Source organism: Manacus vitellinus, unplaced genomic scaffold (assembly GCF_001715985.3).
Source record: "Manacus vitellinus isolate BGI_N305 unplaced genomic scaffold, ASM171598v3 scaffold_12_pilon, whole genome shotgun sequence".
NCBI classification, from domain to species: Eukaryota; Metazoa; Chordata; class Aves; order Passeriformes; family Pipridae; genus Manacus; species Manacus vitellinus.
Genome location: NW_021938949.1, coordinates 1,076,402 through 1,094,047, shown reverse-complemented (window position 1 = coordinate 1,094,047; position 17,646 = coordinate 1,076,402). Strand labels below are relative to the sequence as shown.

Sequence of the window (17,646 nt, the reverse complement as noted above, 5' to 3'; positions counted from 1 at the left end):
CTCTTTCTTTCCAAATGTAAAATGTCAGAGGATACAAGTAACAATGAGTTACCCAAATTAAGCACAAAAAGAATGGAAAAAAAAATTCATTAAACCTCCCAAGCAGTTTCATTCAATCTGAGCAACATCAGTTGCTGCTGAAGTGGAACTGGAAATGTATTTTCAGTCAATCTTCTGCTTTCACATACGAGTTTTGTTGCACAGCTTATGCTGCTGAAACAGAACTGGAAATGCATTTTCAGTCAATCTTCTTCTTTCACATAGAAGTTTTGTTGCACAGCTTATACTCCAAAGACAGGTGCTGGGAAAAAAGCCAGTGAGTGACTACCACAATCAAAAAGCAAGCAGTGCTCACCTCTCAAATCAAACAATATGCAAGAAAACACATTTATCCAAACTTGGAGGTGAAAATGAAACATTAAGCTTACAATAATTCATGAAGACCCAATCTACACCGGTAGCATCTTGTCTAAACTCTAGTTCTATTGGGGTTTTCACAAAAAATTGCAGAACTATACACAAATGGGAGAAGTTTGCTGCAAATGACACCAGTTAACAGCTACTGACATGTTAAAGTATCCAAAGCACACAAGCTCAGGAGAGGTTTTGGTGAACACAACTAAGTGAAGACCATAAGTGATCCAGATTATGTCTTACAGCTCTCTGATAAAAGAGAGTTAAATGAACTATTTCTAAATTAATTTAATTTTCAAAAAATTCCAGAAAGTACCATTGCTTTTACAGCATTTCTGCGAGAGAAATTTGCAGGCGGAATTACATTTAAACATGTTCCAGTTGTACTCCCAAGGTGTCTACTGTCTATTTTTGTGATATTCCTAGAAGGGATTCCACACAAACCCCAAGTCTGACGTCTCAGTTGGAAAATAGCACAAAGCCTTTCCTGGAGGTCCAGTGATCTATTCAAGCCAGAAAGGGGTTGTTTACACTTCCCATATCTAAGTACTGCAGCAAACCACGTGTGTGCGTCATGTTACACAAGAATGAACATTATTCCAAACCCATCAGCTTCCAAATATTTCTTTATTGTTTTCACAACTCAAAAAAAGGATGATTCAAGGAGCCCTTGTCTTCGTGTTTGCCTTCAGTTCCCCTTTCAAAGTACAACATCTTCCTGAACACGTACTTAGCCAGCTTTCCCCTCTCTAGCTGCTTCTTGTTTTTCCTGCAGTAGCTCTTCTTCCTTCTTCTTGTAAAGCTTTAGAAGATACTCATCAGGCTCAATTCCTGCCTCCTGTAACTCTGACATGGCTTTCTCCAGCCGGTGCAAGGTACGGGCACTCTGCACCTTCCGAGCAGTGATGTACAACGTGAATTCCTTGAAGCCCATCAGTTTACAGGTATCCACCTCACAGATATTTTTAACCTCTTTGGTTTTGTCCACCTGGGGAAAGAAAACTAAACCTGACATTTTTTCCAGGTCTTCAATATTTACTTGGAAGTCAGTCAGCTGGTGGCTGAAGCCTATGGGGTCGTTTGGCACCACAAAAGCCCCCAGCACTAAGGGCTCTGCTGACGTCCTGCTCCGTCTGGCCAGGATCACCTTGTAGAGGTGGGATGGTACAGCTACATCATCCTTTCCAATTACCTGGTAAAAGGAAAGGTGTGTTACAAATGGAGATCACAGAATCATGGAATTGTTTAGTCTGGAAAAGACCTTTAAAATTATCAAGCCAAATCATTAACTCAGCACCACCAAGTCCACCACTAAACCATGTCCCTAAGCAGCACATTTACACTTTCCCTCTCTCTGGAGCCTCTCTCCTCTTTATAATAACTTACAGTGGAGTTGATTTGAAATGCATATTAGAACCTACATGATTTGGAAGTGTCAGATCAGGGACTTCTATTTTACTTTCTATCAGTTATTTTTTTCTATCTCTATTAGCCATACACAGGTACATAAAGTACATTCAGTGACTCAGTATCTTCTTGGAAGAGAAGTAGCCAAAGAAAATGCATTGATTTCTTCTATACATTCACTATGATTTAACTTAAGAGCTCGTACATTTGGGTTTTCTCTTGTGTCTCTCAGACCACAATCCAGGAATTTAAGTGAAATCCCAAGAGTGGAGGACTGGGACTCTGACTTAACATAAAATCCACTAAAAGCTCACACACGTACATACACAGTATATCCCCCACCTTGCTCAGGGATAAGTCCAAGAGAATACACCTATTGCTGACAAACATATTCTTTCTAGGAGTCAAAAAGAGATGCTTGTGCACACACTGCATTAGGTTGTTTTTTTTTTAATTCACTATTGCTGAACTGAATCTGTCACATTAACAGAGTACAACAGGCTCACACATGGAAAACCTGAGTTTTGCATAACCCTTCTATAAGCACCCTGTTCAAATTTTTATTTTTATTCTAATGGCAACAGAAGAAAAAGATGAAGATGTCTCACAAAAACTACAAAGGTATTTTATTTTATACATAAAATCCAGCAATTTGGTACTGTTTCCAGTATTTGCAATACCTGCAAAACCAGAGACTGCTTGTTTTGATTTTTTTGACAGCTTTTGTTAGACACAGTTAAAATACTGTGTCAGGGAAAGTAGGTACTTATTATACTGCCACAACTGATCACATTAATTGAAAGTATTTTACAAACTAATCCAGTGTTATCAGTTCAGACATGCCTTGTCCATTCATATATTCAGTACAACTCAATCACATAACAAACACTTCCAACAGACACTTTATTCTGAGAGTTTTAAGCCCTTCTCTAAAAGAAAATGTGTTTTTAAAACTAAACTTTGCCTGTGGCTACTGATCCAGGGGTCACATTAGTTTGTTTCAGTAGTTAACTTATTTCAGTTATGAATTCTTTCAGTGTTTGAAGTGTGTCTTCTACCTCTGTTGCCAGTTTTTTAAGTGACTGGTCTTTAAGTCTTCCTGGTCATACCAAAACTAGAGAAAGTACCTTCAGGAGAAATGGAAACCTCTGATAAAAGTTTTTTAATGTTTTGTGCAATAACACAGTAGAAACATTACTACTGCTTCTAGAAAATATGTGCACTTAGATTTCTTTACTGTGTTCCAAAATATTTTCCCTCTCCTTCCATAAACTAGGCTATTTAATGGCTTTGCTGCAGTATAAACTTTCCTGATCTTTTTGCCTTTTGGTTTTGGTTTCTTTTCCAAAAATGATCTTACTTATGCCACAACCTTCTCCCAAATAACACTGTCTAGACATCAGTCATTGAAACTGGTTATGTCAACTCTGCCTTCCCTTCCAGCAATGACAAGTGTCTTGATGGGGAAATTAGAGCTCCTGAGTGTCAAAGCACTTTGCATTTAGAATTCCATGTGGGTGAAACAAGCCACAGCTCCACAGCATAAATAATCAAAAATGACTGATGCACAGGTAATTCTAAAACACACTAAAACTGACAGTGCAACATAACTGTTGTATCTGGTGAGTTAAAACTGAATTACAAGATGGTGTTGGGAGTTTAACCTACCTGAGATCAGTGGCACTCGAACTGGGGAGTATATGCAACACATTGGGTTGAGAGAGAGGGAGCCAAGAAGTCTGAAAATCCCTGAGAGGGACAGGAGGGAGTTCATATTTCTGTGTTCACTCAGTGATAACACCGCCAAAGGCAGAAGGATGGAGCTCCTTTTCTCCTCTGGAGCAGGGTGCTTCCAGAGCCTACACTGCACTCCCACCCCCTGCACACTCCTAGGGTGGGGAGGAAGTGGAGGAAGAGGCTGTGCACAGCTGCAGAGCTCCCTGAAAGGGCTGCAGCCTCCTGAGAGAAGGCAGCAGTGAGACCAAATCCTGTTCCTCAGCTTCATCTGGGGCCAACAATCTCCTGACCTGCAGCATTCCTGAGCAGTATGGCCTTTTCCAGGCCTCTTCACATACTTTTTCCCACCATAAATACATACATACACATATAAATACAGGTCCTCCTTAGCTCAGCTCCCTCCCCCTCTCAACACCTCCCACACACACATCCACCTCCCAGCATCCTCGGGCTGGTGGATAAAAGACCAGAGGAAGGGCAAGCATGCAGATGGAGCTGCTACAAGAATCTCCAATTAGGGGGTACATGGCATATGTAAAACAAACAGGTGAATTTGTGTGCAGTGAGCAAGCAGAGGGAACTGGGGATTGAGTCTGAGGGCTGAGTGGGTGGATAGAAAGGCTGGGGAATGAATAGAGCTGCACACAGAAAAGTGAGGTATGAGATGAAAATGCTGAATGCCTGAAGTGGGTGTTAAGGGAAAACAGACCCTGTGCTTATGTAATATTATGCAAATATATATATTCTATGCAAAATAATGCACATTTATTCATAGTATCTGCAACTACAAAGGAGGGAGGGGAAGAAAGAAAATGAGGCCTAGTTCAAAATGAAGGAAGGGTCGGCCTTTTGAGAAATGTACCTCTAAATTCAACTCCATCCAGGCAATGGCCAGACATGTAATTTATGTACCACTTTAGTTCCACATAAGCTCTCTTCTGAGAATTTCAATAAAATTTAAGCAGTGTACAGTTTTTATACCAGTTCTCTGAACAGCAGTAAACTACTATTGCAATTACTTCACTGAGTGTTAATATGTTAAAGTGATTAAAATCAACTTGACCCTGTCATACAGCCAGTCCACAGGTGTCCCTTCCTTACTCAAAACAGGCTGGAGGAGAACACCATCAAAGGACAGTCCCTGATTGCTCTGATAGAGTAAATATGCATAACAAAGAATAAATATGGGTGGGTTTCTGCAGTTTAACACTTACGTGAACCATGCACAAGGGGCATCACCAACAATTTATGAAGTCAGTGTGACCCAACGATTTCTGTTAGAAAAGGAAATGCAGTACTGGAACACACCAAAATATTTCCATCATTACTCTCTGTAATATACCACAGTTTGCTTTTTTATGGGAGTAGACAGAGAAGCTGGAAATAACAGTTCTCATAGAGTTGCCCCCCTCTTCTCCCTTCAGCTCAGCTGCCAGGGAAAGAAGTGAAGTGTGATTCTGCAAAAGTGAAGTTTGGAATAGAAGCAATAGCTAGCAAAAACAAACTCCACAATCCCATTTCCTATTGCCACCTAGAGGATTTTCCTCCCTAACTTCAACAGTCTGAATCACTGGATCTGCACCATCCCACTTATCTCAGTGCCTGCCTAACAGAGGCAGAGAGCATATGCTCCTATTGTAGCAGAATGGAAAATGGGTTAAGATTATCCATGCACAGATGTTGACTTTGATTTGTGCTTGTCTATCCACAGGCAGCAGATGATCTTTCAGCAATCAATGCCTGAAACAGCTCTCTGTCCCAGCTGGAGGAGAGCAGCAGTTTTTAATAGTATCTGTGATTCCAAAAGAAATTTTGTGGACTAATACAAGCAAGAAAATACAGCAGTGGCCTGTTGAAATCACTGCTGTCCCACATGCTTTCACACCATACTGGTAACAGGTCACAAGAAAAATTTTTCTGCAATCATTTGAAAATTTCTATTTTGCTATTGCTATAAAATTTTGCTTAATCTTTCAAATTTTCAACAGTCTCATAACACGAAGAAAGAAAAAGCACTCAAGCTGAAAGCTTCTTTTTATAGCATTAAATATATTTCTTTCCCATCGTCATTTGGGAAACCAGTGTGAAATTTCAGATACTTTGCTGTCTCTATCAGCTCAATGTAAAAATGTGCATTGCCCTAACTTTTTGCAGCTGCTTGTTCCTTTTAATTTTGCTTTGTTTCTTTGGTGATCTGGTGCTAGCTGAAGCCCTACAACTGAAGTGGTGTCATCTAATAATGCAGCATTATAATAAAGTTATTTTCAGAACAGTGTTTATTATTTTTCTATTGTTATTGACATTTCACAAGTGTGTATCAATTTTTTATTCTTCTCAATGCCCAATTAAACCTAAACAGCTGCCATGAGGACAGGCCATTAAAATGTGTGCAATTCCTGACATTTAGAGATGTTTACACATTGCTAAAACAACAAACGTGTTGTTAAGCAGTTATAATACAAACTTACAGAGCTCACAGGGACAGATAAGGGCAAAGTAACATGATTTCTTAAAACAGAGAGATTTCAGTGAGCTTTGATAAATTTGGTTTCACAGCCAAGTCACTGAATGGGGACTGGTCTTAAGTTTGGCTTTCCCCGCAATTTTGGCCAAATACTGTTCTTGGTTCCAGCTTATAAAATTAGAGGAAGGAAAAATTTGATAATATCTATAGAGCCCTTAAATAACACAATATATAATGAAGACATTTGCTAAAGGCATCTAGGGTAAGTTTAAGCATCTGGATTAACCAATGCCACCTTCATGGTCATAGTCAGATAAATACAGGGCAAAGCAGTCCCTAAAAAAGTCAGTTTGGATTTTTTGAGATAGAAAACTCCATTCTTACAGGAATGGGAAAAAAGGAATATATGAAGTATAATGGCAGAACAGTTGAAACCACATGAGAAGAAAACAGAGTGTTACTATTACCAGAAATTTTAAACACACACAAATGTTATCGTATTTTCATTTTACACTGGGTTGGTTACAGCTTCTCAGAGTGGTAAGAAAATTGTCTTCTTCTGAAAGGGTACAGATCGTTTTTAAAGGGACTCGTGAATCCCAAAGTGATACTTTGCCACCTAGTGACTAGAAACTGAAAATCAACTGTGCAGAGAATTAGCAAAAGGGACTAACGAGCCCTTCATCAGCCAGAGACAGCTCTGGATTGTCAATTATCCACAATTCTCTTAGAACCTGGTAAACAGAAATCACATTCAATCATGCCTTAAATGCCAGCACACACTGAAGAGTCCTTGCATCAGAGGGTACCATCATCAAACACTTTAAAAGGACAGCTCCAGAAATTCCCTTGACACTCCAGGAACCATTTTTTTCGCTCTCTGTGAAGTCCTAACCCGAGTTCAGACAGAGCCACGCTGCAAACACAACTGAGTGAAAACAAGCACACACAGTTCTCTGTGATACAGTACTTCCAAATGCATCTGGCAGTAACAAAATTAACACTTCTATCACATTTCTTGGTGGACAGAATTCAAGGACATCATTCCTGTCACTCAGAGTAAGACTGCAGCTTTCTCTGAATAACCGTTCTTTTTGTTTTAGCTGTAACTTGAAGCATGATACTGATCAAGGCCCATCAGGTCTTCTACTGTAGAAATAACATTATTCCTGCTGATTTGATCCCAGGTTTGAAAACCCAGAGCTTTATTACAATTTGATACCACACTCTTGTGTAGAAACAGACTTTCTGACAGTACAAACAATTCTCTTTGCTACCAGTATTACTTTATTTACTTGATCATTGTGACAGCATGAACTGCCTTCAGTTCCTTCTGGATTTGTGTTAGGCAGCACTGATTCTTTTGATAGTGTTTTCCCCCAATATTTGAGGGAACTCTGTCAGATGGCATTGAGTAGAACTGAGGGGTGTGAAAGCAGACCTAGCAATACAGAAAACACTACAGATAAAATTCATAGTAACAATCTGCAGAGACAAGCACTCCAGAATGCAAATGTATGTGCTTCAGAAAAATTTAATTTGTTATGGCTGGTGGTCTGATTGCTATTGCCAAATCATTTGGCAAACTAAAAAGGAAAGAAAACAAAATAAATAAGAGATGGTAAAAAACCAAACTGTTCTTGAATACATAGTTATGGCATTAAAAGATAGACACCCCAACTCCCTTTTTATTTTTCTTTAACAAAGAGGGTGTTTGTACACATTATGTATAAAATAAACTGCATTTACATGATGACAGACTACTGCTTCCACAGAATCCATTTAGCTTACTTAACACTGAATCCACCACAGTCCCTAACACCCCTCTCCCTGTAATAACATAACCTTTGGGATGGGTACAATGCTAAAAAAAAAGCAATCCCATTACTCTATCCTGCAATTTTGGTGTCTCTTCTCCTCCAGTCTTAACCCAGTGTCTATTACATTCATTTGCACCTCATTTAGGGCTGACAAGAGCCCTGGTTGTTTCCACCAGCTGATCTAAGATGAGCCCTTTGCACAAAGTTTATGGGACGTGTATAATGGACCTTAGATCCATTAGTTACCTGTGAAGCCTTGAGACCCCTCGGAGCAGCCAACAAACATATAATAGTTCCCAGGTTTATTTCCTCCTTTAGCAAGGAAGGATTCCTCCCCCTATAGTATCTTGGTAGGAAACAACCTCTACTAGTTTTGAAAGCTGACTGGGGAAAACCATAAAGTACCATCTTATATTTGCAATATAAGTGCAATTTGTTTCCCAGTTATTTGCCACAGATGTAGAGGACAAATAACTGCATCTTCTGGCCCAGTTATTGTCCATCTCTGGCCCAGCCTCATTATTCAGCTGGGAAAATTCAACAGCAAACAAGTTTCCAGCATGAACTCTGTATATCAGTAAAAAGTACATTCAAATGTCTTCTTCAAACAACAAAGAAAATGTTATCTAAACTGCATTTGCCAACCACAGCTGATTCCTCTAAAATTAGTGTTTACTACTATGGCATTGGGAATAGGAAGGGTGGAGCACTGAGCATGATATAGCTGAATTACTGCAAAATTTGTATTTCAAACTCCAAATCTGCTGACAGAGGAAAATCACTAAAGTGACAGTCACTGGAGAGCAGTAATGTATAAAACAAGACAATGTCATTTTGATTTGATCTGGACAAAGATGAAAAACCTGCATCTGCCTCTCCAATGACACAGAACAGGTTTTTCCTGTTGGCATTCTGTTTTACACATATTCTCAAAATATGTTTTTCAGATACCAAGCACGGCCATCAATCTACTCTTTGCAATAAAAACCTCCACTGGAGATAGATGAAATGACAGAACATATCTGAGGATAAAACAAGTTCAGCCAATATATAGAACAATGCTGGCATCTAAGGAGTTCAAGGTTAATTCCCTTTCTGGAATTAAAGACCAAATGGTACCAGAGTCCAAGCAGGAACTGGGAACAAAGCCATGACCAATGCTCTGTTTTTCCTCTATAGTGATCTAAAAATAACCTTTTGATGTCTGATGAGAAAAACACCAGCATGTAAAACCACGGACACAGATTTCACCGCTCCTTTAGCCAAAAACAAGGAAACTAAGAAGAAAAGAGGATCTGAAACAAATTAGTGCAGACACATTCACTGTAGCACTAATGTGTTTTTGGTTTTTTTCCTCACAGTTCTAGTCTGAGAGAATAAAAACATTAGAAAGGAGCTCAGCCTTAACAGCCTCATTGCCAGATTGTAGGCTGTGAGTTGCAGCACCACTGTGTGCAGTACAGCACCTCTCCTTGAACAGCACACACAAAGAAAAGGGACATCTCACATCAGCTTCACAAGCCCAAACAATGAGGACTAAAACCCTTTCAAAGTCCCTTGTGTAAACCTGGCAGAGTTCACTCTGAAAGACAGCTAAGAGATATCTTTCCTTCACAACCCTCAGTTTTCCTGGGTTAGGGGTAGAATCTCAGACTACCAAAATCAATGGCAAGGACTGCCATTATATCCATGGTGCTTGAAAAGAACTTCTCTCCAGCACTTTGACATGCTGTGTTCCCTCCTCTAAGTGCATGTGTTGATTAAAGGAAAAAAAAAAAAACACCCCAAACCCAAAAAACCCAACACACCACTCTACTCTCAAGTCTCTCTCCCCAAAGTACAACTGCAATGGAAAGCACATGAATTTAAGCCATAAAGACATTTCAAAATAAAAGAAAAAAAAACAATTCTCAGTCTGTATTTAATTAGACTTAAGAGCATAGCCAAAGAGGATCCAAATCAAACAAAAACACCACAAAATCAGTATTTTACTTTTCCCACCTGTACTTAAATGTAGCTTAAATAAAATTAATTTACTTTATGAATCTCATTGTAGGAAACCGAGTACAAGGATTTATGAATGTGGCCAAATGGTGACATGTAAACATGAACACCACGATTCCACTGTTTTCCATCTAACACTGAACTTCACTTTCTAGTTTATACTAAGACCAAAACTGATTAAACTGGTCTTTTAACCAGTGTTGTCATCAAGCCCAAAGATAATGAAGACATCTTGGAAACAGACAAAACCAGAACAGTATTATAATCAAAGCAGCATGGACATTTTGTGCCACTATTATTTCATCACCATATCCTGGTATGAAGTTATTTTGAATAAAGACAGTAATACACACTACCTGCTCTCATTTTTACCTGTGGAATACTAAAATTTATATTTCAAAAACCAGAATGGAGAGTGACAGTCATTTTTCAGAAAATGTAATCTTTCTCTTCTAATTAAACACTTTCTCTAGAGAAAAACGAGAAAAAGATGACCAAGATTGAAGTGAAGTTGTTGATAGGTGCAGTTGATAGATGATTCAACTTCTTCCTGGAAATGATTTCCACTAATAAAATGTTCACGTCAGCTCAGGATTTTTAATTCTTTGCTATGTAAGACGAATATATTCTTTTAAGGATGAAAAATAAATGCAATATCCCGACAGCTACAAGGAAGTAAGTTCCAGCAAGCTTTGTGCAAGCCTGGAGAACTCAGTACCATTCTGCATGACAGTGAGTCAAATGCTCAGCTGAAAACTGTTGAAAGAGAACATCTCCCACCTGCTCCCAGCTATGTGCTTTTGGACATATCTCATGCTGTCACCAGGAAGCACTGGACTACTCTGTGTGCTGCCTCCATCTTCCTACAGCAGCATAAAACCAGCCCAGTAAACCCAGTACGGGTGGTTTCCTATTGTACTGGGTAATTAAGCATTCTGTGGCAGGATCTAAAAGTCATCAGCACTGGCAGAAAAGAGAAAGGCAGAGAAAGGCCTGGAAAGTATAATGGGAAATGGTGAAGTGAGAACTCTCCCTTTGGGTGTCATGGAATGACTGCCACTCTAATGCTGGCCTTGTCACCAACTTATCATGTGACATTGATCATACCTCTTAACCATGGCTTATTTATCCCCTTGAAAACGAGCACAGTTGTTACCTTCCTCACAAAGATGCAGTGAGAGGTGAAATTTGGAACTGCCACTGAACATGAAAAAGATAAATTATTATTACTGCATTTTCATATGCATAACATGACTGTCTGGTAAAAAAATAACAACAAATCCAAACCCAAAGCTGGGATTTTGTCACAGTCAAGATCTGACGTGTGGGTGGGGACATAAGGGACAGTTTTTCAAGAAGTAAAAAGGTAAAAGCAAACAGGAAAAATCACGTTTTATCATGACTGAGTTCCAAGTTCAATCAAATGGAAATCAGCTGTGTATTTATAATGGAACAATAGTGCCTAAATCTTACCACTAAACAAGCCACTGTTGAAAGCTGAACATCTCTCTCTTTTGTGTCTCTCATATCCCTTTGAAACAGAGACTTGTTACAGCAAGCTCATCCACTGCTCCTCAGAGAACAAGTTGGACAGCTGAATCACTCACAAGCTGGAGCTGCAGTTGATCCCAGTACTTATTTTCAAGGAAAAGTGTTTTTTCAAGAGGTGCAAAACACAGCATTTATTATTTGCATTATGACAGCTTCCATCTAGCAACTGAAAACAGCAATAACATCTCCTTGCAGTGGGGGCAGAAGGTAACACTCCCTTGTATAACTTACTACACTTAGACCCTACAGATGTCTAAACACAAGCCTACAAAGAGTAAGTCAGAGTATAAATAATAAATTCACCTCTCAACTTGATATCCTTTCCTATCTGTCTACCAGTGATGGCTTTCTAGAGACTGTGCATGATCAATCCTAAATCTTCAGAGTATTTTAAGTAGGTAATAAAAATAAGGGACTAAAAGAAGGGTGGTATGAGTACCATGGATCAGTGATTAGACTGCATTCACCTAAAATCTACTGAACTTGAATGTTCTTCCAATTAACTCTGGCATGCACAGAATCTCAGTTGCAAGGCCTCATCCAGGTGCTGCCTATGGGATATCACCAAACAAATGCTTGTGAAATTAAAGGAGCACATGCCCTGTACAGTTTTTAGAAACCCAAACTACCTTTGTATTGCACTGTTTCTAAAGTACATCAAGAGAGAAACAATTAAATAGATGCCTGAACATCAGCAAACCCCACTAACTCTGTGCTTAGATACTGCCATGAATTATACAAGTCAGAAAACAGTTTTACTGCAGACTGTGACCAGACATGAAATAGATCTCTCTGTAAATAAACCAAATTATTTTAAAATTATACTTTTTCATGTATAGGCGTAACATCTCTGCTGATCTTGTCCAAACTCATATTGGACATTTTACATGTACTAAGATGTCCAACTTTGTTTTATCAAGCTACCATATCAATTTTAAATAAATAAATCATTACCATTGCACTATTAACCAAGCAACATATATACATACCTGATAAGTAACGCTCTTCTTTCCATCATCATTTGTTTGAGGCAAGGTCAGAGGTCCAGAAACTACCCAAACATCCTCAAATCTCTCAGTCAATTCCCGACAATACATTTCCATTCTGGAACATATTTGTCAGATAAGGAAAAGTCAGCTGGGAAAACCTGACATGATAATCTTTGAGACATATTGTGAAGGGAAGGATGAACTACTGAAAGTCAGGGTGCATTTTTCATGTGACTGACTCCCAAGCCAAAGAAGGTAAAAAAGCAGGCCCAACTTATGGTTCCCACTTATGCCAGGTTCACTTATTCACAGACCTGTTACTGCACACATCTGAAAATGGTTTCTGCAGCCTTACCACCTGTCTGAATGGCTGAGTTCTCTACTTACTCCCACACCTGACACTAGAAATATACTATTGATGGTCACTTGGGATTAGTAAAATAAAATTGTTTTAAACAGCAGGTTGTGGTGTTCTTACTTTGAGAGGTTATTGGATTTGTACGTTTCTCCCTAAGGAATCAACACCCTGCAGGACACAGCTCTTTCCATAGCAAGTACTGGGAAAAGTTTTTATGTGCCACTCCCACTAAGTCTAGTTTTTTATTACATATAAAACTGTTCAAAAATTAAGTAATACTTCCAGAAATATATAATTATTTTTACTTTTTAAACTAATTCATTCAGTTTACAGCATATAACATTTCTCAAATAAGGAATTTTCTGGATCATGCTGATTTTACATAAAAAAAAATATTAACAAGGCCAGGTTGGATGGGGCTTGGAGGAACCTGGTCTAGTGGAAGGTGTCCCTGCCCATGGCAGGGGCATTGGAACTACATGATCCTTAAGGTCCCTTCCAACCCAAATCATTCTGGGATTCTATGATTGTAGCCTGCCTTTGATCTAATACCCCAACTGTTACAGAAATCACCTGCAGTAAGAACCCACTGGTCCTCTACAAAGTTAAGAGCTGCACTTCACACAAATGGACAAACAGACCAGAATATCAGACAGATAAACCCAGCTACTCTGGCTGCCTCAGAAAGGGGGAGGTTTCATCCCCTTCTCTGTCTCATCCCTATTCCTCATACCTCTCCCTTGGGCCACTTTAGCACTCTTTGGCTACCAACAACCCTGAACAAAACCAATATTTCCTTTTTTTGTGCTGGGTTAGTGAGTTAAATCAGCTCACAGAAATCAAATCAGCAAGAACGAGCCCCACAGATGAGAATGAGCAGGAACGAGCCCTTTCTTCATGTGATACAGCAAAGAATTAACAAGCTAATTTTTTTTCCTGCTGTCACCAGCTTTGCTTCCAAGCAGCTCAGCTCCTCAGGCTGTCTCGCAGCACAGCAATACAAACACCAACTGGCAAAAGGAAAGGATGGGAATAAACGCAGCTAGGGAGGAAACTGCTTTTGGTGGCAGCAGGGACAGAGGCCAGATTACGGTGACCATGAAATTACACTCACAATAAGACAGAAAGAGACAGTCAAACATCAGGAAAGAAAGAAGCATGCATGTTGGTTGGAAGAGAATGAGGAATTCTAAGGTGTAGTTAGACCACAACACTGAGCCAATCTAACAGCTTACTATCTAACAGCTTGCTGGAAGATACACTCCTGTCTCCCCTTTCCTACTGTTCCCCTCATCTGTCCCAGCTGACCAGTTCTAATCCATCTTCCATGTTGGTTCTTGCACTCATCTCATCAGTTGATCCAATCTTCTAATCTGGAAAGATTAGATAACCAAGCAGAACAAAATTACAATCAGTTTAACTGGGCTGGCAAATGGAACTGACTCACCACAGTTGGCTGGAGCCAGAGCTGGAACTGGGAAAGCATCAAAAGCACCAGGCTGGAGGGCAAACACCCCTCTAGAAAAAAACAGACACTTTAACTGACTAAGTTGCACTGTCTACCTGCACCTCAGAAGAAAATTCAAGAAGCAAGCAATTAAAACAAGGGAAGAGAGTACTGGAGCCAAGAAAGGACACAACACATGCGAAATGACTGACAAAAAAAGTGGCACCACTGCCTTGTTCATGTATTTAAACTCTGGCAACAGGGTGCTGGGGTTGGGAAAAAGTGGTAATAGCTGCTTAAATTGCAAGGCTGATAGTGTGAGGAGAAATTTTCAAACACTCTCTAGAATTTCCTGATAGGGTAGAGATCCTGCTTAAGGGAAATAAAGATGGTTTCCCACCTTGACTTGGTACAAATGCCCAGCTTTGGTATAAGGAAAATTTATGCTCAAATACTTGAGTTAATAAAATAAGAAAAACCCAAACTCTTAAAGATATGTAATTTTATTTGTCTATAATATAACCTTACTGAATGCCTCATATGATTTTATATGCAGCCTTGTAAAACAGGCAAGTACTGTGTAGTTGAACGATGATGCAGTTTTGATGGATCTTTAGTGAAACACTCTACATAATTTTTCTGACCTTCCCTTGATTGAACCTTGAGAAATTCATCATTTTCCCCTCCTGTTTCTGAGCCTTCACATTCTGTAAGTCCCATGCAAGAAGCACTGGACGAATGCTACTTTTATTAGGTTTTCCTCTGCTCAATGGAAAGAAAGAATAAAAATACCTTACAGGAAGAAAGTTTAAATTTATCAGGCATGCCCTGCACCTCCAGTCAGTGCTCACAAGTGACAGAGAACCTGCCTGGGTGCTACTTGGAAGCCAGTACCTAAAGAAACATTTGAGACCTGAAGTGGACTCAGTGGGGAGCGCTCAGTTCTCCGACTCAAAGTGAACCAATGTCCACACACAGAGATCTGAATACTCTCACACTGGAAGCAGGTTTTCGAGGAAGATCTAAACCTTTTCCTTGCTTCTACTGAACATTCCTTAAGGACAGAGATATTAAGTCTGGTACTTTCACCCACATCAGCCAGAAGTCGTCACTTTATATATTCTAAATAAATGTCTTCTACAATTTGATTGAATAAAAAAACTAAGTAGTCATTATACTGTTCTTGCACTGTGAGCTGCCTTTCATTCCAGAGGAGGTTCCTATGATCTCTACAGATAGCCCATAAAATGCTCTAGAATACTTGGATGTGAAGGAGCTTTATAAATAAAGCATTTTTGATTTATGCCGCTGCCTGGTATTTTTCACTTGGTTTACTTACAAGTAATTTCTCACCTGTTCCAAAACCCAGCATTGTTTTCATAATTCTGAGGCACAATGTTAGACAGATAAAATGTTTCAGCCATAGCTCTCTGCACAGAGAAAGAAAATAATACAATTTCATTGAAACATTTATGAGATGAAAACACACTGTAGTAGTTTTTAGATCAGAATCCCATTCCTAGTTTAGTTTTTAACATTTATTAACACAAAAGGTCAGATAAAACCTAAATCAGAACACCTACAAAATTATTTTGGATTAAGAGGTGCACAACTAAGGTGAAACCTTGCAAAATTATCTACTTTTTTTTCTTGGCAGAAACAGCATGAGAACTTCCAGTTCTAGAGGCAGAGGAATTACGATGTCAGCCAGTGTCAGTTTTGTAATGTCTTTGAAAGCAACCAGCAATTCTTCTTTTTGAATGGGAAGGATGCTTTCACCCATGTTTTTCATTTATTTGACTGCCTAATGGCTAAATTCTTCTTTCCCTTACCAGAAAAGGTTTTCTTTATTAAAAATACTCAACCATATTTTACAAATACATAACATGAAGGTAATGAAATGATTTTTGAGACCATAATGGTCAAATACCTACATATCTCTTTAATTTTATCTTTAAAGTGTCATAAACCTCTAAACAGAAGCTCACATACTTCCAGATGTGAAGGATCTGGTGCTTAAAAAACGAGGCAGCAGGCAGATGCAGAGAAAAAAATCCCAAGATCTTAACCCAGATTCTTCATAGGTACTGTACTTGCCAATATTTTTCACAGACTACTTCTAAGTAGGGTAATGAGGAAACACTACCTGCACCAAACTAAACTGTGAAATTAAATTTTTAAAATCCTGTATTTGAAAGATTGTATCATCACACTCCCTTTCAAGCCATGTCCAGGATCTCTCTGCACAGGGAGATCACCAGCAGAAATTCCCCAGATAACACAAATAAATAACAACAAAGAAACTTCCAGTAGAAACAAAATGATTGGTTCTTTCATTCACCACATGCCACTGTGCTGTCACTCTGCCCCACTGAATTCTATCCTGCCTGGCAGAAATACAAATTCCAACCGCTTCTTAATTAACAAATTGCTGCATTAGGCACATTTCACACAAGGATCCAATAAATTCAAGGCTGCTTTGTAAGTCAGCCAGGGCATTAGGGCATGCTTCTCTTACAGCTCAAATAAATGGCAGGTGAAGACATTTTATAGACTGGAAAAACTACGGCAAATGAAGGGTCTAATTTACCTCATACACGTTGCAAGAAAGGAAAAAGCCTTTTAAATCATCCAGGCAATCCCCTTGCCAATACAGAACAGTACTTAACAGCATCTTTGCTTTGCCCAATTCAGCCTTAAACATCTCAGCAGCTGTTGGCCAGAATGAAGTCATTGTCCCCATTTCCCTCTAACTGAGCTTCAAAAACACTTTGGAGGTTTGTTTGGTGAAGGTTATAATCTCTATTTCACAGGTAGACAGTGTGACATACAAGGGGTTGAGAAGACTTGCTTAACACCACACTATACAACAAATCATCTCTGCCAGACAAGCTAATTTGGGTGTGATTTAATGAAGAGAGGTATGCCATCAGAGGATGCACCTGATTTAGATGCCTGAAGCAGACTGTGAGAACATCCTACAGTGCTCAGTCAGGAACAGACCTTGCAACTTCAAATCCAGGTCTGTGCATCACTAATGAGATCATGTTCCATCTCATAAAAAAAAACCTGCAAAAGGAACGTTATGCATTACTTTAAAGGGTCTTTTGACCCTTTCCAATGAATAAAGACAAATTAAAAAGAAGAAGAAGAAAAATCCTACTGTTGAAAATTTGTTATCTCCCGCTGGTGCCATGTGTCCTCGTGACCATCCACTCCCAAGGTAGTCTTCATTGGCAGCACTAAACATCAGAGGGATGTTGGGATCTGGTCTGAATTTACAGTGCCTTCGGTCTGCATCGCCTGAGGAATAACACACTAAATGGTTATCATTAAACCAACATAACCACGAGGCAAAAAGATCTAATTCTGTCATATCTTGATGGAAGACCCACATTGAGTATTCAACACATTAATCTAAACTGGATATTTTCTCCTCAACCACAAAAAATACA

At 39.2% G+C, this 17,646-nt stretch overlaps 1 protein-coding gene across 1 annotated transcript in view; it reads right to left on the bottom strand.

Annotated features, from left to right (window-relative positions):
• Window positions 1-1,022: 1,022 nt before the first annotated feature.
• The window catches only part of EXOG (exo/endonuclease G), a 30,986-nt gene continuing 14,362 nt past the window's right edge, over window positions 1,023-17,646 (bottom strand). Inside the window, exons 4-7 of the mRNA XM_008921767.3 lie at window positions 17,355-17,494; window positions 15,545-15,621; window positions 12,387-12,501; window positions 1,023-1,606 (exon numbers count right to left, since the gene is read on the bottom strand). Of these exons, the coding sequence (XP_008920015.3) occupies window positions 1,145-1,606; window positions 12,387-12,501; window positions 15,545-15,621; window positions 17,355-17,494 (794 nt within the window). The 3' untranslated portion in view covers window positions 1,023-1,144. The remainder of the gene's footprint in view (window positions 1,607-12,386; window positions 12,502-15,544; window positions 15,622-17,354; window positions 17,495-17,646) is intronic.